Source organism: Apodemus sylvaticus, chromosome 22 (assembly GCF_947179515.1).
Source record: "Apodemus sylvaticus chromosome 22, mApoSyl1.1, whole genome shotgun sequence".
In the NCBI taxonomy this organism is placed as follows: Eukaryota; Metazoa; Chordata; class Mammalia; order Rodentia; family Muridae; genus Apodemus; species Apodemus sylvaticus.
Window position 1 is genome coordinate 57,666,516 of NC_067493.1, and position 21,589 is coordinate 57,688,104.

A 21,589-nucleotide genomic window follows, 5' to 3' on the forward strand; every position below is an offset into this window, starting at 1 on the left:
TTTCATCAGTGATGCTCACAGAAGTTAGGACATGTACCCAAAGTCACAGTGACGTGGCTGAAGACACAGCTGGCTTCACTACTCGGTTGTCTCCAAACTTATCCTGTAGCCATAACGTCTCCTCTTAACAGTCTCCACTGTGGACCAAGCTAACTCAGTGTCCACTGCAGACTGAGCTAACATGGTCTCCTCTGTGGACTGAGCTAACACAGTCTCCACTATGGACTGAGCTAAATCAGTGTCCACTGCGGACTGAGCTAACACAGTCTCCACTGCAGCCCTAGGCAGCAGTGGAGAATAGCAAAGTAATGATTCCTGCTCTGCTCCCGGGCTTCTATCCAGAATTCAAAGTTCCAAGGAGTGACTGAAAGCCCAGAGGAAGAGTTCCCTGATACCATGCAGCCCTGTGAGAAGGGGGCTACATCAGTCCCTCACTCAGTGGGTCAGCATTTTTCTCTCAGGCCCCGGGGTCTGTTGTCTTGTTTCCTGGAGGCATCCACCCCACCCCGACTTCAGGTCTGGCTGGAGATGTTTAAGACAATAAAGGATGCCGAGTGGTGGGTCTAAGCCAAGTGACCATCAAATGACCATCAGGGCCAGGAGCAGGAATGTCAGAGGCCTGAATGGCCGTGGCAGGGCCAGCTGGGGAGAGGGAAGGGGCCTCATTCTGAGGAGGAGGAGGGAGAGAGTATCAACTTTGAAAACAGGGGTCAGGTTTTATCTGTGTGTACACATGTGTGCATGTGTGTACAAAAGTGTGTGAGTGTGAGTGCATGTGTGTATGTATGTATGTAGAGGCCAATCTCTTCCTCCTCCTCCTCCTCTTCTTCCTCCTCCTCTTTCTCTACTTCCTTCTCTTCCTCTTCCTCCTTTTTTCCCTCCTCCTTCCCTACTTCTTCCTCCTTTTCCTCCTCCTTCTCCTCTTCCTCTTCCTTCCCTTCCTTCTCCTCCTTCTCTACTTCCTCCTTTTCCTCCTCCTCCTTTTTGAGGAAGGTTCTCACCCTGGCTAGGCCAACTGGCCCACAAGGCTCAGGGACCTTCCTCTTGTTGCTGAGATTACAGCTCACACAGCAGCTTTTAAAATGTGTGTCCCAGGGATTAAAGTCACGCCCTTTCTCTTGCAAGACTGTCTCCCTAGCAGATCTAGCCTTTTAAACAGGAGCACCTGAGCCAGGGCGACAGCAGGCTTGGGGACAGGCAGGATTATGAGGTTCAGTCACTAAAGCAGAAGGTGATATCTGTGCATGCACTCTGAGGACAATGTCCCCAAGGCTCTGGCTGGGCCACTAAGAGGACAGTCGGTTCTTGCTGTAACCAGAGTTCCTGTCCTGAAGAATCTCCCACCAAGGAACTCAGAGGGAAGGTGGGTGACTTGGGGAGCCGACATCACTCTGCCTGAGCGTCATTCCTGAGCCTGCCATGCTCCTTCTTGGTGATGGTGACATGAGCATGCTTTAACTATAAAAAGCCGAGTTAAAAATAGCTGGCTTGACGCGAGGCCCAGGGAAAAGAGACTCCCCCGCTCCACGCACAGGAGTGACGTGGAGTCAACCAAGCTTCCAGAACTGTCACCGCTGCCTCCTCCTTCCAGCCGCAAGGACCTCAGCTTCCTGCTCAGAAGCCTTTCTACCACTTCATCATCTCCATGAGACAGAGTGGCCACGGTGTCTCCCAGCCGCCATCTCCCTCCCCGCACAGCTTCCCCAGGCTACTAACAACATGCTGCTGGCCTAAGAGTCAGGGTGGCAGCCCAGGGGACACTTGTATATGTATGTTCAAATTCTGTCCCTCTTTCTTTCTTGCTGTGTGATCTTGAATGAGTCAGTTGACCTCTCTGTGTCTCCATTTCCACATTGATGAAAAGCAGGATCCAGGATATGGGAAAGATGAAAGGCTTGTCCCAGAACATCACCTGGCAGCCTGGTTCTGGGATCTCTGTGCCTGCCACACAGGTCCAGTGAGCACCCACTGCCACCCAGCGAGATAGTTAGCAGAGAGGGGAGCCAATGGGGAACAGCCAAGTGCCTTCAGTCTTATTGATTGATGATTCGTTTAGTACGATAAAACACATGACTCAATTCCTGTACACGGCGCAGTGAGGGGATATGGGGGGTGGGCCCTGGGACAGTTTCCCTCAGTGCGACAGAAGAGTGACCTAGAACATTGGGGTGACACACATCACTGCCAGAAGTAGGCATGGGGACAAAGATGGTCTCTCAGGTCCTTCACTGTGACTTCTGCAAACACCACACAGGGGCAGATGGCTGAGGCCAGCACACCCTCTCTTTCCTCTCTCCTTGTCATAAAAGATCTGAATACAAAGCAATACCACAACCTTGGAGCATCCAGGGCTAGGCACACTTTGTAGCTTAGCTGGGCATCAGCCCAGAAGCCCTGCAGAGCAGAACTGGGCTCTGTCTTGTGCCCAGGGTGGTGCTGTTGCTAGGTGATCTGAGCAGACTGGCTGTAGCACTAGGGGCCATGGTCCTGTCCCATCTGCCTCCACCCCCAGAAAGTCCTTGCTTGGAGATGGTAAAGGGTCTGGCATGCAGTGTCTCACCTCACTGCACACAAACCACACGACTGAGCCAGTCAGAAGAGAACCCAGAGTGCCACGCCCGGGGGAACCCATGTGACTACTGACAACAAGGGTCCTCCCAGTGAAACCATCCCAAGTTGAAATATTGGAAAGAGCGCAGCCACTGTGGAGAGCCCTGGACCATCCCTCTTTATGGTCTATCTGCAGAGAGTAGAGTGGCACACAGAGCCGATCACATGGTCCTCACGAGCTGAGAACTGCAAACAACCTTGGTATCTATCAACTGAAGATTGCAAAATGGTGGCGTGGTGCTGGTACAGCTGGAATACTACTTAGCCATTACAAAGGAAAAAATGGTGTCCTGTCAGTGGAAAGCAGCACGGGTGGGGGGTGGGTCCCCAGGTTAGATGGAGTAAGTCAGGCACAGAAAGAGGCGCATCCTGTGGCCTCATTCATGTGTGCAAGGTCAAGGGCATTGATCTCCCAGAAGCTGAGGATAAAATTGTGATTGCCAAAGATGAAGGAGAGCAAGGAGAGGTAGAGACACACAGCCTGTTTGCAGGGGTGATTCCATGCTTTACTAATCTCCACATGTGTTCAGTATCCATGTATGTGTGTGCATCAGCTAAAAAAAATGTAATCCCAGTTCTGATGGTAGCACACATGTAGTTCCAGCTGTAATCCCAGCTCTGATGGTAGCACACACATGTAATCCCAGCTCTGATGGTAACACACATATGTAATTCCAGCTCTGATGGTAGCACATCTGTGTAATCCCAGCTCTGATGGTAGCACACATGTATAATCCCAGTGCTGTTGGTAGCACACATGTGTACTCCTGGTGATGGTAGTGCACACATGTATAATCCCAGCTCTGATGGTAGCACACCTGGGTAATCCCAGCACTGAGCACACATGTGTAATCCGAGATCTGATGGTAGCACACACCTGTAATCCCAACTCAGATGATAGCACACACATGTACACCTGGTGATGGTAGTGCACACATGTATAATCCCAGCTCTGATGGTAGCACACCTGGGTAATCCCAGTGCTGTTGGTAGCACACATGTGTACTCCTGGTGATGGTAGTGCACACATGTATAATCCCAGCTCTGATGGTAGCACACCTGGGTAATCCCAGCACGGAGCACACATGTGTAATCCCAGATCTGATGGTAGCACACACCTGTAATCCCAACTCAGATGATAGCACACACATGTACACCTGGTGATGGTAGTGCACACATGTGCAATCCCAGCTCTGATGGCAGCACACATGTTGTAGTGCTAGCATTGAGAAGGTAAAGACAGACAGGTGCTAGCCAGTCACCCTACCCAAATCATCAGGCTCCTGGCTAGTGAGAGACGCAGCCTCAAAGCACAAGGTGGACAGCACCTGCGGAACACCATGCACACCTGAGGTTGATCTATGGCCTGGGTGGAACATCTGCAGTCGAGCTCTGATTAGTTGAGAGACATCTCTAAGCCACAGTGAGCAGAAGGGCCACTATTGGAGTGGACTCTGCACCCCACTGACTTCTGGCCCTACACACAACCCTGGGGAGGGAGGGTGAGTGTCCCCAGTCTCCCAGGAAGAAGCAATTGACAACCCTGAAGCCCAGGACAAGGGAGGAACACAATCCACCCACCCAACAGCACCGAGGTTTCCATCCAAGGGTCCCAGGCAGCAGGAAGCCAACATCCCATCTAGAACATTGTTATCTGAACCCCTCTTCTAGAGTACTGAGGCACACACCACTATGTGCCATCTGTGGAGGAGCCCGCACCTCTAATAGCATGTGTGTGGTCATGTTCTCCCAGAGAGGGCAAGACCTGGGACCCAGAAAATGGAGACTCCAGTTACTCTATGCAAGGGCTCCAGGGCAAAGAGGAATCCACTGCTGCTTCAGTCCCCTGATGGGCTTGAGACCGTAATGGCAGCTGGGTCCAGTGCTCAGGAGGGTGAATGCTGGGGTCTCCCTAGAGTGCCTGTGCCTCCCTACTAGGCAGATGAATGGAAACACAGGTATCCAGCTCTGTGCCTTGCAACACCCACATACTCAGCCAAGCAGCCTGGCTCAGTGCTCAGAGCTGGCCAGAGCAGATACATGGACACACACACACGCGCACACTGCCATCGCTGCTGTCTTTACCTGAAGTGCTCAGTCAGGTGTAGAGATACAGTCACGCAATGTCAGGAGACTGCAGTGCTGCGCAAACATGGACTGTGCTCTGCGGGAAAGGTCTGTCAGGACACCACTGGGTCACTACTTTGCTGGCTGCTGGGAGGAATACCTGTGTTTGGCTCACACCCTGAGGATGTGGTACATCAAGGCAGAGCAATGTGCACCATCCGGAAGCTGAGAGAAACGCGTGCTGGCCCTGAACTCACTTTCTCCTGTGTATCCTGTACTGAAGATTTGTTTTCTTTTAAAAGCCCAGTTATGTTATGTGACTATGTTTTTGCTTTCAACCCAGGTGTTGCTTCTGATTGTTCACAGACGCTAACTGATTTGTCCTGTGCTCTAGGAGGGGGTGTGATTCTGCCAGCTAAAGATAGTTTACAAGTGGAATTCTGGAGAATTCTGGCGGAATTCTGCCAGAGCTGAGAGACTGAGGAGGCCACTGCTTCCCCTGCTGCCGCTGCTGCTGGTGGTTCCTGCCCCTGCGGTTTGTTGTTGCTGGCTGCTGGTCGGAGATATCCTGAGGGTGAAGCTTGGACTTGCTCCAAGGAATCTATTGCCCTAATCAGCAGGAAGTAGTCTAAAGAGGTCTATGTCCTTTTCCCCTCTAACCTTCTTTCTCGAATACCTAGTGTTGGGGGTTGGGGGGAATTGGGGTGGAAAAGGGTAGTAGCCTAAAGTATGACTGCAGAGCTCAGTCCTGGACCACAGCCCTCTGGCTCCTAGAGCCCTTGTGCTCTACCTGCTGGGTGTGCTTCCCAGTTAACCCAATCTAGAAACTTCCCTGCAGACATACCCAGAGGCTTGTGTCTTTGGCAAACCCAGATCTAGCCAAATCGAGGATTTATAATAACATCCCAATCATTACATAGCTCAGGCCTCCGGCTGTCTGTCCTGCCTCTGCTGTTTGTCCTCTCTCTATTCTCAGTCCTGCCTCCAACTGTCTGACCTGCCTCTGCTGTCTGAGTGCTAAAATTATAGGTGTGAGCCATCCACCACGATCATTTATTTGATCTGTGGGCCAAAAAAAACCACATCACGGTGGCTGCGTGTACTTAGTTTTGCACCTCAAGTCTCCATCTCCCATGGGCCTGACCCCTACTTCCTCACTGCTTAGAAACAACCCCAGTTAAACCTTTCCCAAGAAAATCTGTGCAATCTTGCTGGACACCGACTATCCCCAAACAAAATGTGTTGATTTAGCTCACGGTTCTATCCCCCTGCCGTGGGGCTGGTCACTCAACCGTGTGTGGTAGACGTTGGCCTTTGGCAGTGAAGGGTTCTGAATAGGAGCAGGGACCACAGACCCTCAGATGTCCTACTTTGAGCTGAACAAACCTACTTCTGTCACATGTGTTTGGCTAATACGCAAGCAACCCAGTACTACAGACTTGCCCCCACTACCCTTTATCTCCTAGCTCCCTATCTCCAGATATCCCACTGTGCTTAAGTCCCAGTGGGATATCTGGAGATAAAGGTGATGAGGTCATAACCATTGAGCCCTGATAAAATATGGCTGTGGCCTTATGAAAAAAGATTCCTCCTCCCCTCCCTTTTCTCTCCCCTTTCTTCCCTCCTCTTCTCCCCCTCTCCTTCCTCCCCATCCCTCCTTCCCCTTTCTTCCCTTTCTATTTTCATCTCTTCCGTGTTCAAGAACCACAGTAAGAAAATGGCTACATGCCAAGTGGTGATGGCTCAGGCCTTTAATCCCAACACTCGGGAGGCAGAGGCAGACAAATTGAGTTCAAGGCCAGCTTGGACTGTAAGTAAGTTCCAGGACCACCAGAGCTACACAGAGAAACCCTGTCTCGAAAAGCAAAGGAAGAAAGAAGACAAGAAGGAGGAGGGGGAAGAGGAAGAGGAGGAAGAAGAGGAGGAAGAAGAAGCAAAGGAGGAGCAGCAGCAGGAGGAGGAGGAGAAAGGCGGTGGTGGTGGCAAAAGTCGAAGTAGCTGCAAGCTGGAAGGGAACCCTCAGCAGAAGCGCACTCGTGAGTGGCTGTCCGCGAGTCAAGCAGTCAGCGAGTGGGGAATTTATCTTGGAGAATTGCCCCCTAGCTAAAGGTCATCCCAAGTGCTTGATAATTTATGCCCAGCTTGGCATAGGGCACGAGGTCCTTACCTGGGTACCCAGCTGCTCTGCCACCTGGCAATGCTTGGCAGGAAAGACTGGGTCAGCGGAGGGGCTCCTTCTGTGCTACCAGGGGAAGCCATCTCTGTTGAGTAGACACTTTCCAATGTAGCCAGTTTGAGGAGGAGCACCCTCTCCTGTAGATAACCCCTCACCTTTGGTCTGTGGGGAGGCCCAATAAACTCATTGATTACCCAAAGGGAACTTTGGCACAATTGGGTTGTCCACTGGACCCTGGGAGGAGGGGTAGATGTTTTACTTCTCCTTCAAGGAAGGAATTTTAGCAACACCCACTGTGTGACATCTTAGTTGTTTTGAGTTCTTTGTGGGTTTGGAGTTTTTTGTTTTGTTTTATGAACCAATGAGTTCCACTGGGGTTGCTAACCAGAGCCAGGACAGCTGAAGAAAATGCCTCTCTTCAGCTACTGTTAGCCTCAGCAAGGGCAGGGCACCCCGTTGATCTTGGGGGTGCAGCCCCCAGGCAGAGACGCTTCTGTGTTGCCTACACCTCCTTGCCGGTGTCATGACTGATCGTGACTAGATTCAAGGAACAGAAAGCCGACCCTGTGCTACAGAGGAGCCAAAAGCCATAAGGAGGCAGGGCAGGGGCGGGGCGGGGGCGGGGCCTTTTGGTCCACGCATGCTGCAGAGCTCACACACACTGGCTACAGAGATAACGTGGGAGGGGAGACTCTGTCATCGTTGTCTAGCCTTTTGGCCTTTGGTAAGTCACTCAGCTCTCAAGCCAAATCGAGATTAAATAGTGTCTGCTTCAGGAAGCCAACAACCCTGAGCTAGGAGACGCTGAGGGGGCTGGGTTCCCAAGGGCAGGGTTCCGTTAATATTTGTGCACTGCCAGGACTCCAGAGAACTCATGGCTGAGACGGCTTCAGTATAAATGGCTGACCCGCAGTGAATGCCCAAGAGCAGTATGCCTCTGTATGTTTGTGAGCCAGAAGGTGACAAACACCCTCTCCAGAGCTACTGTAGGGGGTAAAATACCCCAGAACAATGGTCCTCAGACTGTGGGTTGAGACCCCTTGAGGGCTGACTGACTTTTTCACTAGGGTCGCATGTCAGATGTTTACATTACAATTCCTAACAGAAGCAAAATCACAACGACACAGCGACAGAAATAATTTCATGGTGGTGGGGGGGGGGGTCACAACATGAGACACTGTAGTAAAGGGTCACAGCATGAGGAAGGCTGAGAATCGCTGCCCCAGAGGCTCAGCTACTGCTGTGCAGTGTGGAGTTCAGCCTGACAGGTGGTTCTGATGACTCTGGCTTTGAGGGGCAAGGAGAACCAAGAGTCACAAACAGCCACCATCACAATCAACATCATTATCATCACCACCATAATCACCATCACCACCATCATCTCCATCAACATCACCAGCATCACAATCACCAGCATCAGCATCACCAATTGCCAGGCACGGTGGCAGCTAATTGGCGGCTGACACTGGTTGCTTTATCCCAAAGCCTCCATTGCTTAGCCAGGAATACTAGTGGACTCTTTCCTGACTCTGTCACTTTTTCCTCTGTCTGCCAAACCATTGCTCCTGCTCACTGTGTCCCTACCACCCATACGGTGGACCCCATATATCATGTAGTGCTATGACTTCTCTGGAGGGGTCCTCCTCTGACTTCTCACCCTCCACGAGGACTTCCTTTTTCAGACACACCCACTCCTGGAGTCTCCAGGATGAGATTCCAGTGTAGTCTTCCAGCTCCTGTAGGTGCTGGCTGCCTGCAGAAGGGAGCCTGGCTAGATACTTCACCTGTAGCTGCCCCCCACCCTGGGTAGCTGCCCCCCACCCTGGGTAGCTGCCCCCCACCCTGGGTAGCTCCCCCCACCCTGGGTAGCTCCCCCCACCCTGGGTAGCTGCCCAGCAGGCCTTCAGTGTCTTGGGTGTGTTCACATAAGAGAGCCAAGCCCTGGCTGGAGGTGCCTTCCCAGTGGCACAGGAGGAACCAGACAGCCGCAGGTTCCCTTGGGAATTAGGAAATAATTATCACAGAGGCTGGGGTGTGGCAATCGCCCTCGGGAGAACCATTGTTGGCCACACGCGAGGCCCTGGGTTCCATCCCCAGCGCCACAAAAAGCAAGACTACATGCAGAATCCCTCCTGTCCATCCCACGTGGTGGCAGGGGAAGGGGGCCACCTCCCCTTCCTCCCCTTCTGGACTCTGGGGCCACTCGACAGGGACCGGCCTCTTGGAAGAGACTCCTGCCCCCTCCGAGCAAGGAACCCTGTACTTTCAGGGCACTTGCCTTTTATGGCTGCCGTGACATCATTTCTCCTTCTCCAGCAGACATTCCCGTGCAGATCCGCCCCCACCCCTTCCTGTCGGTTGGGAGGACCGATTTCCTGGACCAGACAATGGCTGCTTGTGTGCACCGACCTTTAGCTGGGGGGACCAGCAGCCTGCAAGGCTGGACCTGTGCTCCCTCGGCCCAGAGCTGGGGATGGGAGCAGCCCTGCCCAGGGACGTGCAGCCTCTGCCTTGCTGCCCCCCCCCCCCCCACACACACACAGGGATCTTGGGAAGACAGCCGACTTTCCAAGCAGTCCGAGTGCAGGCAGGCAGTCCTGGGGTCTACAGTCGGTGCCTGCACAGACCTTCCATTCCTCCCTTCCCAGCCCTGGAGCATCTGGATGTGGAGAGTTACAGTTAAGAGACTACTTGGAGTCTCAGAAGAGACTTTGGACTTTTAAACAGTGTTGAGGTTGTGAAAGACTATGGGGACTTTTGAAGTCAAATGCATTTTGCATTATATTATGGCTACAAACCTATAGGGGCTGGGGAGAGAAGTGTGGTGTTTTGAAGGATTGCTCCCCTGGGCTCATGGATTTGAAATGTTTGGTCCCCAGCTGGCAGAGCTGTATGAGAAGGATTAGGAGGTGTGGTTTTGCTGGAGGAGGTATGTTATTGGGAGTTGGCTTTGAGCTTTCAGAATCCATGCCACCAGGCTCCATGTCACTATGTCTATCTCTCTCTGACTGTCTGTCTCTGTCTCTGTCTCTCTGTCTTCTCTCTGTCTTTGTCGCTCCCTCCCTCTTTCCCTCTCCCCCCCCCTCTCTCCCTCTCCCTCTCCCTTTCCCCTCCCACTCTCCCCCTCTCTCCCTCGCTGTCCATGGATCTGATCTAAGATCCCAGTTATCCTGCTCCAGCACCATGTTTACCTGCCTCCTGCCATGTTCTCCACCACCATGACAGTCATGGATTCACCTTCTGAAACCATAAACAAGACTCCAATTAAATGTTTTCTTTTATAAGCTGCCCTGGTCATGGTGTCTCTTCACAGTAATAAAACAGTAACTATTATTATCGAGAGTAATATTATTTGTCCCAGATAACTACAAATTGAAACCATGGATCAGCAGGTGACTGGGTAAACAGACCATGGTATGTCCATACGGTGAAATACTACTCAGCAATAAAACAGAAGAACTTTTTGCAGATAGGACAACTGTAAAGCATTATACATAGGAGAAGGCACAGTTGGTTGTTTCTGTCAATGCTCATGCCCTTAAGGGCCCCAGGGTAGATTAGGCTGCTCCACGTTGATGGGAACCACAGTGCTGGAGGGAATCTATTCAGGGATAGGCAGGAAAGAACTTTCTGGAGAGCTCATCCCGATGGAGGCCTGGGCTACACAGGTGTTTATGAAGGTAGCAAATTACACATTTAGGATCTGTGTGCTCTGTTGTGTGTAAATCATACTCCAACTTTTAACTCTGGCTTTTCATCTCAGTGTTGGGATTGAACCCAAGCGTGTGCTCTACTGAGGAGCTGTGCCCAGCCAAGACTCAGATCTAAAATGGGACAAGAGGTACCACTGGGGTTAACGAAGGTTGATAAGCTGACTCTGGCTAAAGGTAATTATTGTGCAAGCCTGGACAACCTGACTGATCTCCAAAACCCATGTAAAGGTAGAAGGAGTGAAATCACTTCTTAGAGTTCTCCTCTGACTGCCACATGTACATCACATGTACACCACATGTACACTATATGTATATCACATGTACATCACATGCACATCACATGTACATCAAATGTAAAGGTAAAAGGAGAAAAACACTCCTTAGAGTTGTTCTCTGACTGTCACATGTACATCACATGTATATAATGTGTGCACCATATGTACATCACATGTAAAGGTAGAAGGAGAGAAATGACTCCTTAGCATTCTCCTCTGGAACCCACATGTGTCATACATCACATGCACATCACATGCACATACCAAGTACATCAAGTGTATATCATATGCACATCACCTGCACATTGCATGTACACCACAAACATATCACATGTACATCACATGCATATCACATATTCATCACAGCACTCTCAACATCCCCATATACAGCACACTCACAAACAACAACAATAATAAAAATGTTAAAACAAAAATCAATTCCAAGCATAAATATATTCCATGCCTATAATCCCAGGTCTCAGGAGTTGAAGCAGGAGGATTGTGAGTTCAAAATCATCCTAGCCTATACAAAAGTAATAATCAGATGACTCCTTCCAAGACTCAGATGACACAGCACCACACAGAAGTTAGCTCTTTATCAGAAATATATTGGCTAATTATACATTTTTGATTGGAAGCATACACCGAGATGAAACCTTGTTTACAAATAGTCGTTACAGGATCACGACAGTCGGAAGGGTAAAATGGGTCCAAGTTTTGTGAACAGACAATGGATAAACAAACTGTGGTATAGCTATGCAATGGAATAACATTTAACTGTGCAAGGAGAAAATATTCCCCCTCTCGCTCCAAGGGACACATCATGCTGAATGAGCCCAGACAGGCTAGAAAGGCCATGCGGCACGTGGTTCTCTAGGACCAGAGCAGGGATGTCTACAGAGACAGACAGATTAGTTAGGGCATGTAGGGGTGGTTGCTAAAGGGACCCCGTTCTTTGGTGGTGAATCATTTCTCCAGGGAGCAACACTGTGAATGCCCTGGGGCTCCTGCCTGTTCTCCTCACAGCCAGCAAACTACTAATCTTATATCACAGGGCAGATGTTCCCTTGACAAGAAAACATGGTGCTGGGATTCTCAGGAAAAGTCCTGAGGCCAGGTGATTGTGGTCCTGCCTGTGACTCGGTCCTAAGTCCCTGGCCTTTCTGGGCTCCGTGTGTTGCTGGGGCTGTAGGTAAAACTAGGTTACCTGGGATCATGAGGTGGGGCCTCCGCAGTCGCATTAGTGGCTTTTTAGAAAGAGGAAAACTCAGCCTGACACCTTGCTGTTCCCCAGCCCTGCTCTCTGCCTGTGGGTGTGACCCACCTGATGTTGAACTCATTTAGTAAGAGATAATAAACGGAGACACGCAGGGTTACAGTTGTAGAATTCGGTCCTTACTCCAACACATCCTGGCTGGCTCAGTCCTGGGTGGAGAAAAAGGCTGGTCACTGCCACTGACTGGTTTTCTACGGCTTAACTACAGCATCCCAACACACAGTTCTCCTGGAAGAACCCCTCTATAGATATCACTGCTCCTGTCCGCCCTTGGGTCCCTTTTCTGATCTTTTAAGAAGGAAAAGTGGTGCCAGGCATCCTCTGTGTACCTACATCCTTCCAAGGAAAGATGCTCTGTTCCATGGCACCCATGGGACCCCGGGGCATGCTGGGGGAGCTATTTGCCCACGTGCCCAGGCCCTTGTCCTGCTTCCCTGTGTATACCCCACCCCACTTGTGCCATTAATTCAAGAACCCCCATGTTTGTACTCTTTATTTCACAGATGGGGATTGGCGGTGGGGTGGGGATGCTGAATCCCTCTCCCGAAAGCAACAACAGGAAATAAACCTCACATCAATTCTCCCTCCTTCCCACTCAGGGTGAAAACCCACTATGTGTTAGTCAGAAGGCTTCTTGTTTAGTGAACACCTACTAAGTATAGAGCACTCGGTTGAGGAATACTGAAGAAGCATACCTTCCCCAAGGCTGAAGCTAAAAGAAGTGAAGTTCAGAGAGGGGAGGTGATTTGCCCAGGGATGCTCAGCAGAGCCCATCACGAGGGCTAAGTAGTCTGTGAGCCCACCAGGCTGTTTTCTCTAAGAGGACTGTCCCCAGAGAGACCATGAGCTCAGTGACAGGCCCTGTTCTGAGCTATATGGGTTACGATGTATCCAACCCCCATGCGTTTCCTTCTCTGATGAGTGACACTGTGCACAGGTGAAAATTTAGGAGGCATTTAGTGTTCTGAGGAAGTCAGTCCCGGAATGGACTTTCCCTTTCTGCAGCCTGTGTCGAGTGTCCCAATACTGGGTGGGTTTTGGGGACTGGGTTAGTCCCACAGAAAAGCAAGTTTGGCCTTTCCCCTCTCTTGTTCTTCCTCTTCCCTCCCCAATTCTTCCCCTTCTCCCCGCTCTTCTCCCCCTCTCCATATCTCCCCTCCCTCTCCCCTCCCCCTCTCCATATCTCCCCTCCATCCCCTCCCCCTCCTCCCCTTCCCCTTTCCATATCTCCCCTCCCCCTCCCCTTCCCATCCCTCTCTCCCTCCCCCTCGCCTTCTTTCCATCCCCACTTCCTCCTCCTCCCCTCCCCCCGCATCCCCCTCCCCCTTCCCCTCCCTCCATCCCCACTTCTTTCTCCCCTCCCCCCTCCATCCCCACTTCCCCCTCCCCTCCCCTGCCTTCCCTCCCCTCCCCCATCCCCTCTCCTGTCTGCCCTCCTTTGCCAACCATCACCATGCAGCACCCACAGTCCACACTGCGCGACAGCAGATGCAGCTGAACCAACTTGGACTTCCAGCTTCCAGAAACTATGAGCTCACACCAAACCTTTTTGCTTGAGAAAATTCACAGGTTTGACTATTTTGTTATAACCATTGGAAGCAGACAGACATGACAGTGAAAGAAACCGCCCTACCACAATTTGATTGAGAAGAAAAGATGAAATTATTTTATTAGGATACTCGAAATGTTTATTTCAACTTTTCTAATTTAAAAAAAGAACCTCGATTTTAATTAGTGAGATACATAATATCTTTTCCTTTCCTGGCCTTCCCCTTTCTTTTCCTGAGCATTGAGCACATTTTAAACTTAGAGGAGATCTCAGCTTGAACGGGGGCATCGCAGCATCCAGAGCCAACACCGGGATGGGCACGCAGCAGCCTGCCACCCCCGACCCGTGCTGCACACTCCCGCCTCAGTCCTGGCACAGGACAGGGACTCACAGGAACTTGTGAGACCTGGTGCTGCTCAGGCTGGGCATTTCCTGTCCCAGAGGGCAGTCAGCTTTGTGTCTGTGTTCCCTTCTGTTTGCCGTGATAAGATAGTCTAACCAAAAGCAACTTAGAGGAGAAAACGGTTTGCTTGACTTATATGTCCAGGTCAAGGTTCAGTTGCCTTAGTTACTTTTCTATTGCTGGAATAATGGGACACCATAACTGATAACTCATGAAGCATTTAATTTGTGGGATTATGGTCCCAGAGGGTGAGTCTGTTACCACCATGGCAGGAGGTAGGTAAGGCACCGGAGCAGTAGCTGAGTTTTCATCTGAATCAGTGACAGAGAGCAGAGGGCAGAGGGCAAGGCAGAGGGGGGAGGGGAGAGGGAGAAGAGAGAGAGAAAGAGAGAGAGAGAGAGAGAGAGAGAGAGAGAGAGAGAGAGAGAGAGAGAGAGAGAGAGAGAGAGAGAGAGAGAGAGAGAGAGACTGGGCTTTTGAAGCTTCAAAGCTCACCTCCAGTGACACATTTCCTCCAACGAGGCCACACCTACTAATCCTCACCAAATAGTTCCACCAACTTAGGACCAAGTATTCAAATATGGGAGCCATGATCGTCCCAACCACCACGCCATCTTTGAAGGAAGTCAGGACAGGAACTCAGAGGAGGAACCAGGAAGAAGGCTGTTGACTAGCCTGTGCCCAGCTTTCTCATTGGCTCCTGCTCAGCTTGCTTTACCAATACACCTCAGACCCGGTGCCAAGGGTGGCACTGCCCACAGTGGCTGGGCGCCCCCCCATCAATCATCAATCCAGAAAACGCCCATAGGCTGGCCCCCAAACCAACCTAATGGAGGCAGTTTCTCAGCTGCTTCTCCCTCTTCTCTGGTGACTCTGGGTTGTCACATTGAACTACTCAGGGAACAGGGAGGTCCCTCCTCCCCTCCTCACAGACAGACAGACAGAGGCACAAAGGGCAGGCCCTGGGCTGTGACGCACCCACTCGTCCTGCACTCTGCATCTCTCTCCCCTGCTACTGCAGAGTCTCCCCAAGTCCTGACTGGGGTGGGGCAGGACCCATGGCCACCATCTGCCCCTCATCCGCAGACTGTCAGGGTGGGGTGGAGGGGGGCAGTCTGCAGCAGGGTGGGTTGGGGCCTCCCCTGTCAGAATGGGAAGGCTAGGCTATGAGTGGTACCCCTGCCTGTGGTGGAGTCCCTGAGCTGGCATTCTCCAGAGCTAGCCCCTCTCTCTGTTGCCTGTGTCTGGGTTCCCACCCCGGTGATAGGCTTCCCAGGCCATCAGGAGAATGACTCAGTCATTCCTAGAAGCCCACTCAGGCTGGACACACTCTCCACATCTGTGCCCTTCCTCGAGACCTGACCAGGATCATCAAACAGTGACACTCTGGAATGGGCCTTTTAAAGGTTAAAGAATCTTTAAGCTGAAGACAGAGGTCTGTCCTTGAGCTACTGAGGCAAAGACACTATGATCTTGATAAAGATGACTTCACACCCCTCCCAAAAGATCTGAACAATCAAGGTCAATTTATATGGTGAGAAAAGTAGATGAACTCCTACTCATCCTTCAAAACCCTATCTGGACATGCCCAGCTAGAGGAAGCCGTCCTTGAGACGTTTATACCAGTACTATGGCTTGACTCACTACTTTAAACTCTCAGTTAACTCCCCCACTCTCTTCCTAGACCTAGATAATTTATGGACAGGGAGGCCATGGTGTCTTTTGTAACAGGACTCGACACAGCTTTGTAAGCTGAGCCCTTGGTCCCATCTGGCACAAGTGGCCATGGAAACTCGAGGAGACAACATTGGTCTGGGGCATGCCTCGCAGGACCCCACCTCTGTCACCTGGTCACAGCAGGTGAGATAAACTGGCTGAGTTCAAATACAACACTGATTTCCCAGTATCCTTTGTAAGGGGCTTCAGGTCTCCCATCTGCCCCTCACCCCACATCTGGCTCTGTGCCCACAGACCAGTTTTGTGGGGTTTGTAGTGAGTTATCTGGGTGTACTGTACCACGGAGGAGAGTGGGGCTCAGGCAGGACCAGGTGAGGCCCAAAGCATTGTGGGAAACAGCATTCTATGCTCCTGAGAGAGGCATAGAAGGCCTATTTGGCCAGTTCCATGCCTATCTGGGGATCAGCTAGGTAGAATAAACGGGGGTGGGGGATGGGGGTGGGGGGGGGGGAGGGGGAGGGGCAGTAGAGTCACATGTGGTGGGGAGCATGCCACTGGGCTCCCGTGTAGTATCCTGTGTCACTGCTGACCTTGGCAGGCTAGGAGAGAAGCCCGGGCACATGACTAGGGAGAGTTCAAGGCCAGGGTCTGACTCCCACCAGCAAGCTGATGTTGACACGCCCTCTGGGTTTCGCTGGCACATTTCATGGACTACACTATAGGGGACACATCACTAAAGATGTGAAGGGGAGAAGGGGTGTCTCAGCCACACCACAGAGCTGTACCTGGAATTCTGGGACACAGAAGATGGTGGGAGACCCTCAGATTGGATGGTATCTGCATCCCTGAAACATGAGGGGTAGAATCCAGGGCCTCCACTCCCCAGCATTCCATGGAACATTAAAAAAACCCATGGGGGATGGGATATAGCTCAGTGAATTCAGTACTTCTTGTGCAAGATTGAGGACTAGAGTGTGGATGCCTGATATTTACATGTCAGGTGTGATGGCCGCCTGTAACCCTCACCCTCAGGAGATAGAGTTGGCACCCTCAGAGCAACCTGGCTAGCCAGACTAGCCAAACTGGTGGGAGCTGGGCTCTACTAGTGATAGGAAGATGCAAGTGCACACACATGTGAACACATATATGAACACACAGGCATATATGAATACATGTGCACACGTGCATAGTGAACACATATGCATACACATGTGAACACATAAATATTCAGGCACATGTACACATACACGTACACACATGTGAACACAAACATGCAGGCGCATGTACACACATATGTGAACATGCATGTGCACATACAGGCACACCTCACATAGCACATGTGCACAATGAAAGAATCTATGGAAAGAAACAAGCCCCACCCACAAACATGCCCCAGACACCGTTAACGTTGTATTTATTGTTATTTAAGCTGCTCAGCAAAACATATACACGTATATACAGTAGGCGTGAATACGGAAGACTCAACTTTACATATTTTTTTTTAAAAAAAGAAAGAAAAATACCACTCAGTTTCATGAGCTATTGTCAGTCACTGTCTTCCAACCAAGCATTCAGAAATGGTTTTCTTTAAGAGTCAAAAAAGCTTACAGGCTCGCGCACCGCACCGCAGGGTTAAGGGTTCATATTATACATGTGCAATAGCGATTTCCTTCTCTCTACTGGAGTCGGCTGCGTACTGATTACAGTGTTCCCAGGCTCTTGCGCTTCAGGTGTGTTTTTCTTCTACTTTTATTCTTCCCGCTAAACCAAAAATTTAACGACACGATGTCCTTTTGCTTAAGGCTATTTTAAAAGCTGTTCCACCCCAGGGTCTCAGGGAGCGAGAACAGGTAACACTGGACACTTCCAGGTGACCTGAGCCACATGCTGCGTGGGGGGTTGATGCTGGGAAGTTCGCTGATGGCCGTTAGCACGCTCACTCCCCAGCCTTAAGCACTGAAAACGGTCATTCTTGTTTGGGGAGTGAAAGGCTGGCACTCTCGGACAGCTAGATGTCCGAGTTGTCACAAACTCTGAGCAACCAAAGCCTGACGGATGGTCCTGTGGCCCGCGGAGGGAGGAACGCCATCCCTTCACTGCTTTGGGCACAGAACAGAACTTCCTGCTCACCAGCCCATGCCACCTGTTTCTGCCCTCTGAGCCCCATCATACTGCCCAGGCGACAAGTGCAGACCCTGGGGGCTCAGGCCTCAGCCACAAGGAGGAGAAGGAGGACTTGAGGGAGATAGCCCACTTCTGGCAAGGGGCTTCCACAGTTGAAAGTCCCTTGACACAAACAATACGGGCGTCTGGAGGGCCCCGAGTCTTCAGACCTCTTGCTGAGAAAAGGAAGGGTGACTGTCAGTTAGGATAGGGGCGCGGACAGGAGTAATTGAGGAGCCGTGTTGACAATGAAGAAGGAGCTAAAACAGGAGTGCTGGACCTGGCCTGGCCCTCCCAGGGATGCACGGCCCCACAGCACAGCAGCGGGCCGCAGAAGTTGGCAGGGTATAGACCATAACGTAAGCTGTTGTCCATATCACCTTGGCAATCTCTGCTCCTCTGCGCTTAGGGGCATCTCTCCCAGGGGGCACACTGGGCAGGGCTCTGCTTTTAAATCAGAATGAAACCAAATCGAAAGGGTAGAAGACATCCCACAAAGGGAACATTGAGGCCCAGGGACCGGCATCACAAAGACAATTTATTCTCCTTCCCTCCAGGATCAGCGCAGGACCTTGTGTCTGGGCCTCCATCCTTCCTCCCAGGGATGGGATCACTTAGGGTGTGCTATGTAGGTGGAAGTCGGGGGGTGGGGGCTGAGGCACCCTGGCCTCCATCTGGGAGAGCAGGGCCAGGAAGTCCCTTGGACAACTGATGGATCCTCCCTTGTGCCCTTTGAGGGTCACAAGGCCACAGAGAAGGCAGAGGCTACAATGGTGACTTTAGTGAAAGAGAGGGTGCTCACAGCCATGGCAGGCTGCATCCCAGCATCCAGCTCAGGAGGGGCCAGAGGGACAGCTCCCAGTGGGAGGAAATGGAATCTCAGTGAAGGCTAAGGACCAGCGAGGAAAAGACCTCTCTCTGCAAGTTCTCAGGGAACAGAGAAAACCCAGGGCCTGCTGCTCCTTCTCGAGCTGATCTGTGTCACCAGTCAACACTGGCACGACCCTGTGGCTTCCACCCGGGGAATGCTCCAGGATGCTATCCTCCAAGATCTCCATAGAACAAATCAAACAGAAAAGGGGGAAGGAAAAGAATTTTTAAAGGGGGGGTTACAGATACCCCTGGCCAGGCTTAAACAAGGCAAGAGCCTTCTAGAACACACGCCGAGTATAGGAATTGGGGGTTCTCTAGCAGGGAAAAGGTTTGCGCCAGCCAGCGTTTGCTGCTGAGGGTGGCACAGGTGTGTCACAGTGTGGCACACGGTTTAAGATAACATTTCAAGGTTCTTTATATCACCTTCCCCAGCCCCTTTCAATGAACCCTTTCCATTCTGAGTGCCACTAAGCAAGTACCAACCTAGACCAAAAAAATAAAATAAAATAAAACAAAATGTAAAGAGTCTGCTCAGCCACAGAGGCCCTCGTGGTGGTTAGGACAGCAACTCTCGTGGGCTCAAGTCAGGGCAGCCACAAATGTCCCGAATCGGTTGGAGATGTCGGAGTGCAGGGACCGCCAGGTGGGTACGGAGGTGCGGGCCTTGGGGTCGCCATCTGTGCAGTGGACAGTCAGGCACTGCAGGTGGCTGCCGGGCTGGGTGGCTGAGGCCTTGTTGGTGGGGTGGTCGTGGGCTGTGGAGAAAGAAGACACACATTAGTGACCACTGGGAGACCATGCAGGGCTGATGGTGAGAGGCGGGGGCTGGCCTTCTTCCATGACTGGAGAGGGCCTCAGAAGCCTCTGCTGTGAAGACGATGTAAAAAAAAAAAAGCCCCACCACAATACACTGCACCGCATCCAGGTCTTGTTACCCTCTGGGAAGCAGGGGATGCTGGGATGACATCATAGTTTGTCCATCTCTGGTGGACAAAGACTAACCAGACACAGGAGAGTGAGAAGCCCATCTAAAAGCACATGGAAGGGCACACAGGACTTTACAGACTCTGAAGGGCTGTGGGGAGACTGGCTACTCCTTTGGACAGACACCTGCTGTGGACCTACTATGGGCCTAACTTTCGTACATAGACAGACTGCCTAGCACACCCCAGGAGCTAACAGCGATCACCTCACTTTATATAGCTAAGAAAACCGAGATCCGATAGTGGAACGGCCTGTCTCAGGGGACATGGCTGACAGGATGGAGGAGTAGTCATTGGGGACAAGTGAGGCAGAGTTCAGACTGCTCTGTGACCACATCTCTGTAGCTTCCTTCCATCCAGAGGCTTCTGTCCGTCCTTAGGGCACAGGGATCAGAAGCAGTGACTTGGGGAGTGGGCTGGGCACCTGCTAATGTCCTTCATCCTTCCAGGGCTGGGCACCTGCTAATGTCCTTCATCCTTCCAGACCTGCACTACACAGACAAGGCATCTGTGGCCCAGAGAGGTGCAGACACTTGCCTGGAGACATACAGCTCCAACCCTGGTTCTAGCCCTACAAAGGAACAAAAATCGAGTTCTCTGAAAATGGGATTGACCCAGACACACAGGCCTCATGGGCCTCAGCTATCAAGGCTATGGCTGTTCTCAGGGGTGTGTATACACTGTAAAGTGCCCTGAAGTGCCCGAGGCAGCAGACAGGGTTCAGCTCCCAGACTGTAGCAGCCATCACTATGGGAAGGCCAGTGGTTGAGGTGGTTCATGGGCTCACGATCTCACCCGGCTGGTTACACAGAACCAGAACAGGTCACAGCTGTCTCTGGGTAGATATGCCCCCAAGGATCAGGCATTGTTAGCATCCACTAGCATGTTAGCAGGAGTTAGGCCTAAGCCCTTCTCCTCTGCTTGAGGTAGAGATCGGAAACTCGCGGAGCATGCCGGCAAGCAACTCTGGGCCCTGCCCTACTATGTTTGAGTGACAGTTTCCCAATCTCCTTTTCCAGAGGCTCAGGTGTGCTACCGGAGGCTACCCTTCTGCCAGGAAGGCTCAGAAGGATAGGTTTGAATATGGGCTTAGTGGTGAATGCTGTCGACAGGCAGAAGGTTGAGGTTTGGGTGGGGGCCAACTCAGATTAAGGGTGCACACCTAGATACTAAACCCCATAACCAGCTCACCCTACGCTCATCACTACGGCAGAAGTTGCCCACCCACCCCACCCAGTGTCCTAACAAGCTGCAGAGAAGAAAGATTGAGTGCTAAGCCCCACTCCCTGGGCCAGGCAAGCCTCCATGACTTAGGGCCCCACTCTAGGGCATCCAGACCTGCAAGGTGGGGAGAACAGTGGAATCTGCCCTCACTCATTCAGTCAAGAAACACTGATCTGGGAACTATTATTGCCTGGCATGGTGACCCGTGGAACCTCCTGAGTGACACCTGGCAGTACCACTCTGTGACCACCTGGGGTGGCTCAGAAGTGGTGAAAATGTCCACTACTCTGTGACAGCTCTACCACTCTCTCTCCCGGGGCCCTGTGATGGCCTGGTATAGAGAGTTCCCACCTAGGGCAGCTTAGCACGACCCTGGGAAGATCAGAAGGGAGTCGCCCATTCGCCTGTGAAGTCCCTCATCTCCTAAGTCTTTGTCAGGTGGTCCACCCACTGCCTGAGTCATGTCGGCAAAGAAACTGAGGTTTCAGGTGTCGGTTACGGGTTGATTTTCGCTGGTGGACCCATATCCAGTACACCTGGCAGGGACGAGGCTCCGCCCCTAGCCCATGCAGGCCCCGCCCCCAGCAGAACCCCTGCTTC

At 51.7% G+C, this 21,589-nt stretch overlaps 1 protein-coding gene across 1 annotated transcript in view; it reads right to left on the minus strand.

Moving 5' to 3' along the window:
• Positions 1 to 17,143: 17,143 nt before the first annotated feature.
• Positions 17,144 to 21,589, minus strand: part of Mn1 (MN1 proto-oncogene, transcriptional regulator) — a 38,168-nt gene continuing 33,722 nt past the window's right edge. Inside the window, exon 2 of the mRNA XM_052167438.1 lies at positions 17,144 to 19,537. Coding sequence (XP_052023398.1) covers positions 19,362 to 19,537 — 176 coding nt within the window. The 3' untranslated portion in view covers positions 17,144 to 19,361. The remainder of the gene's footprint in view (positions 19,538 to 21,589) is intronic.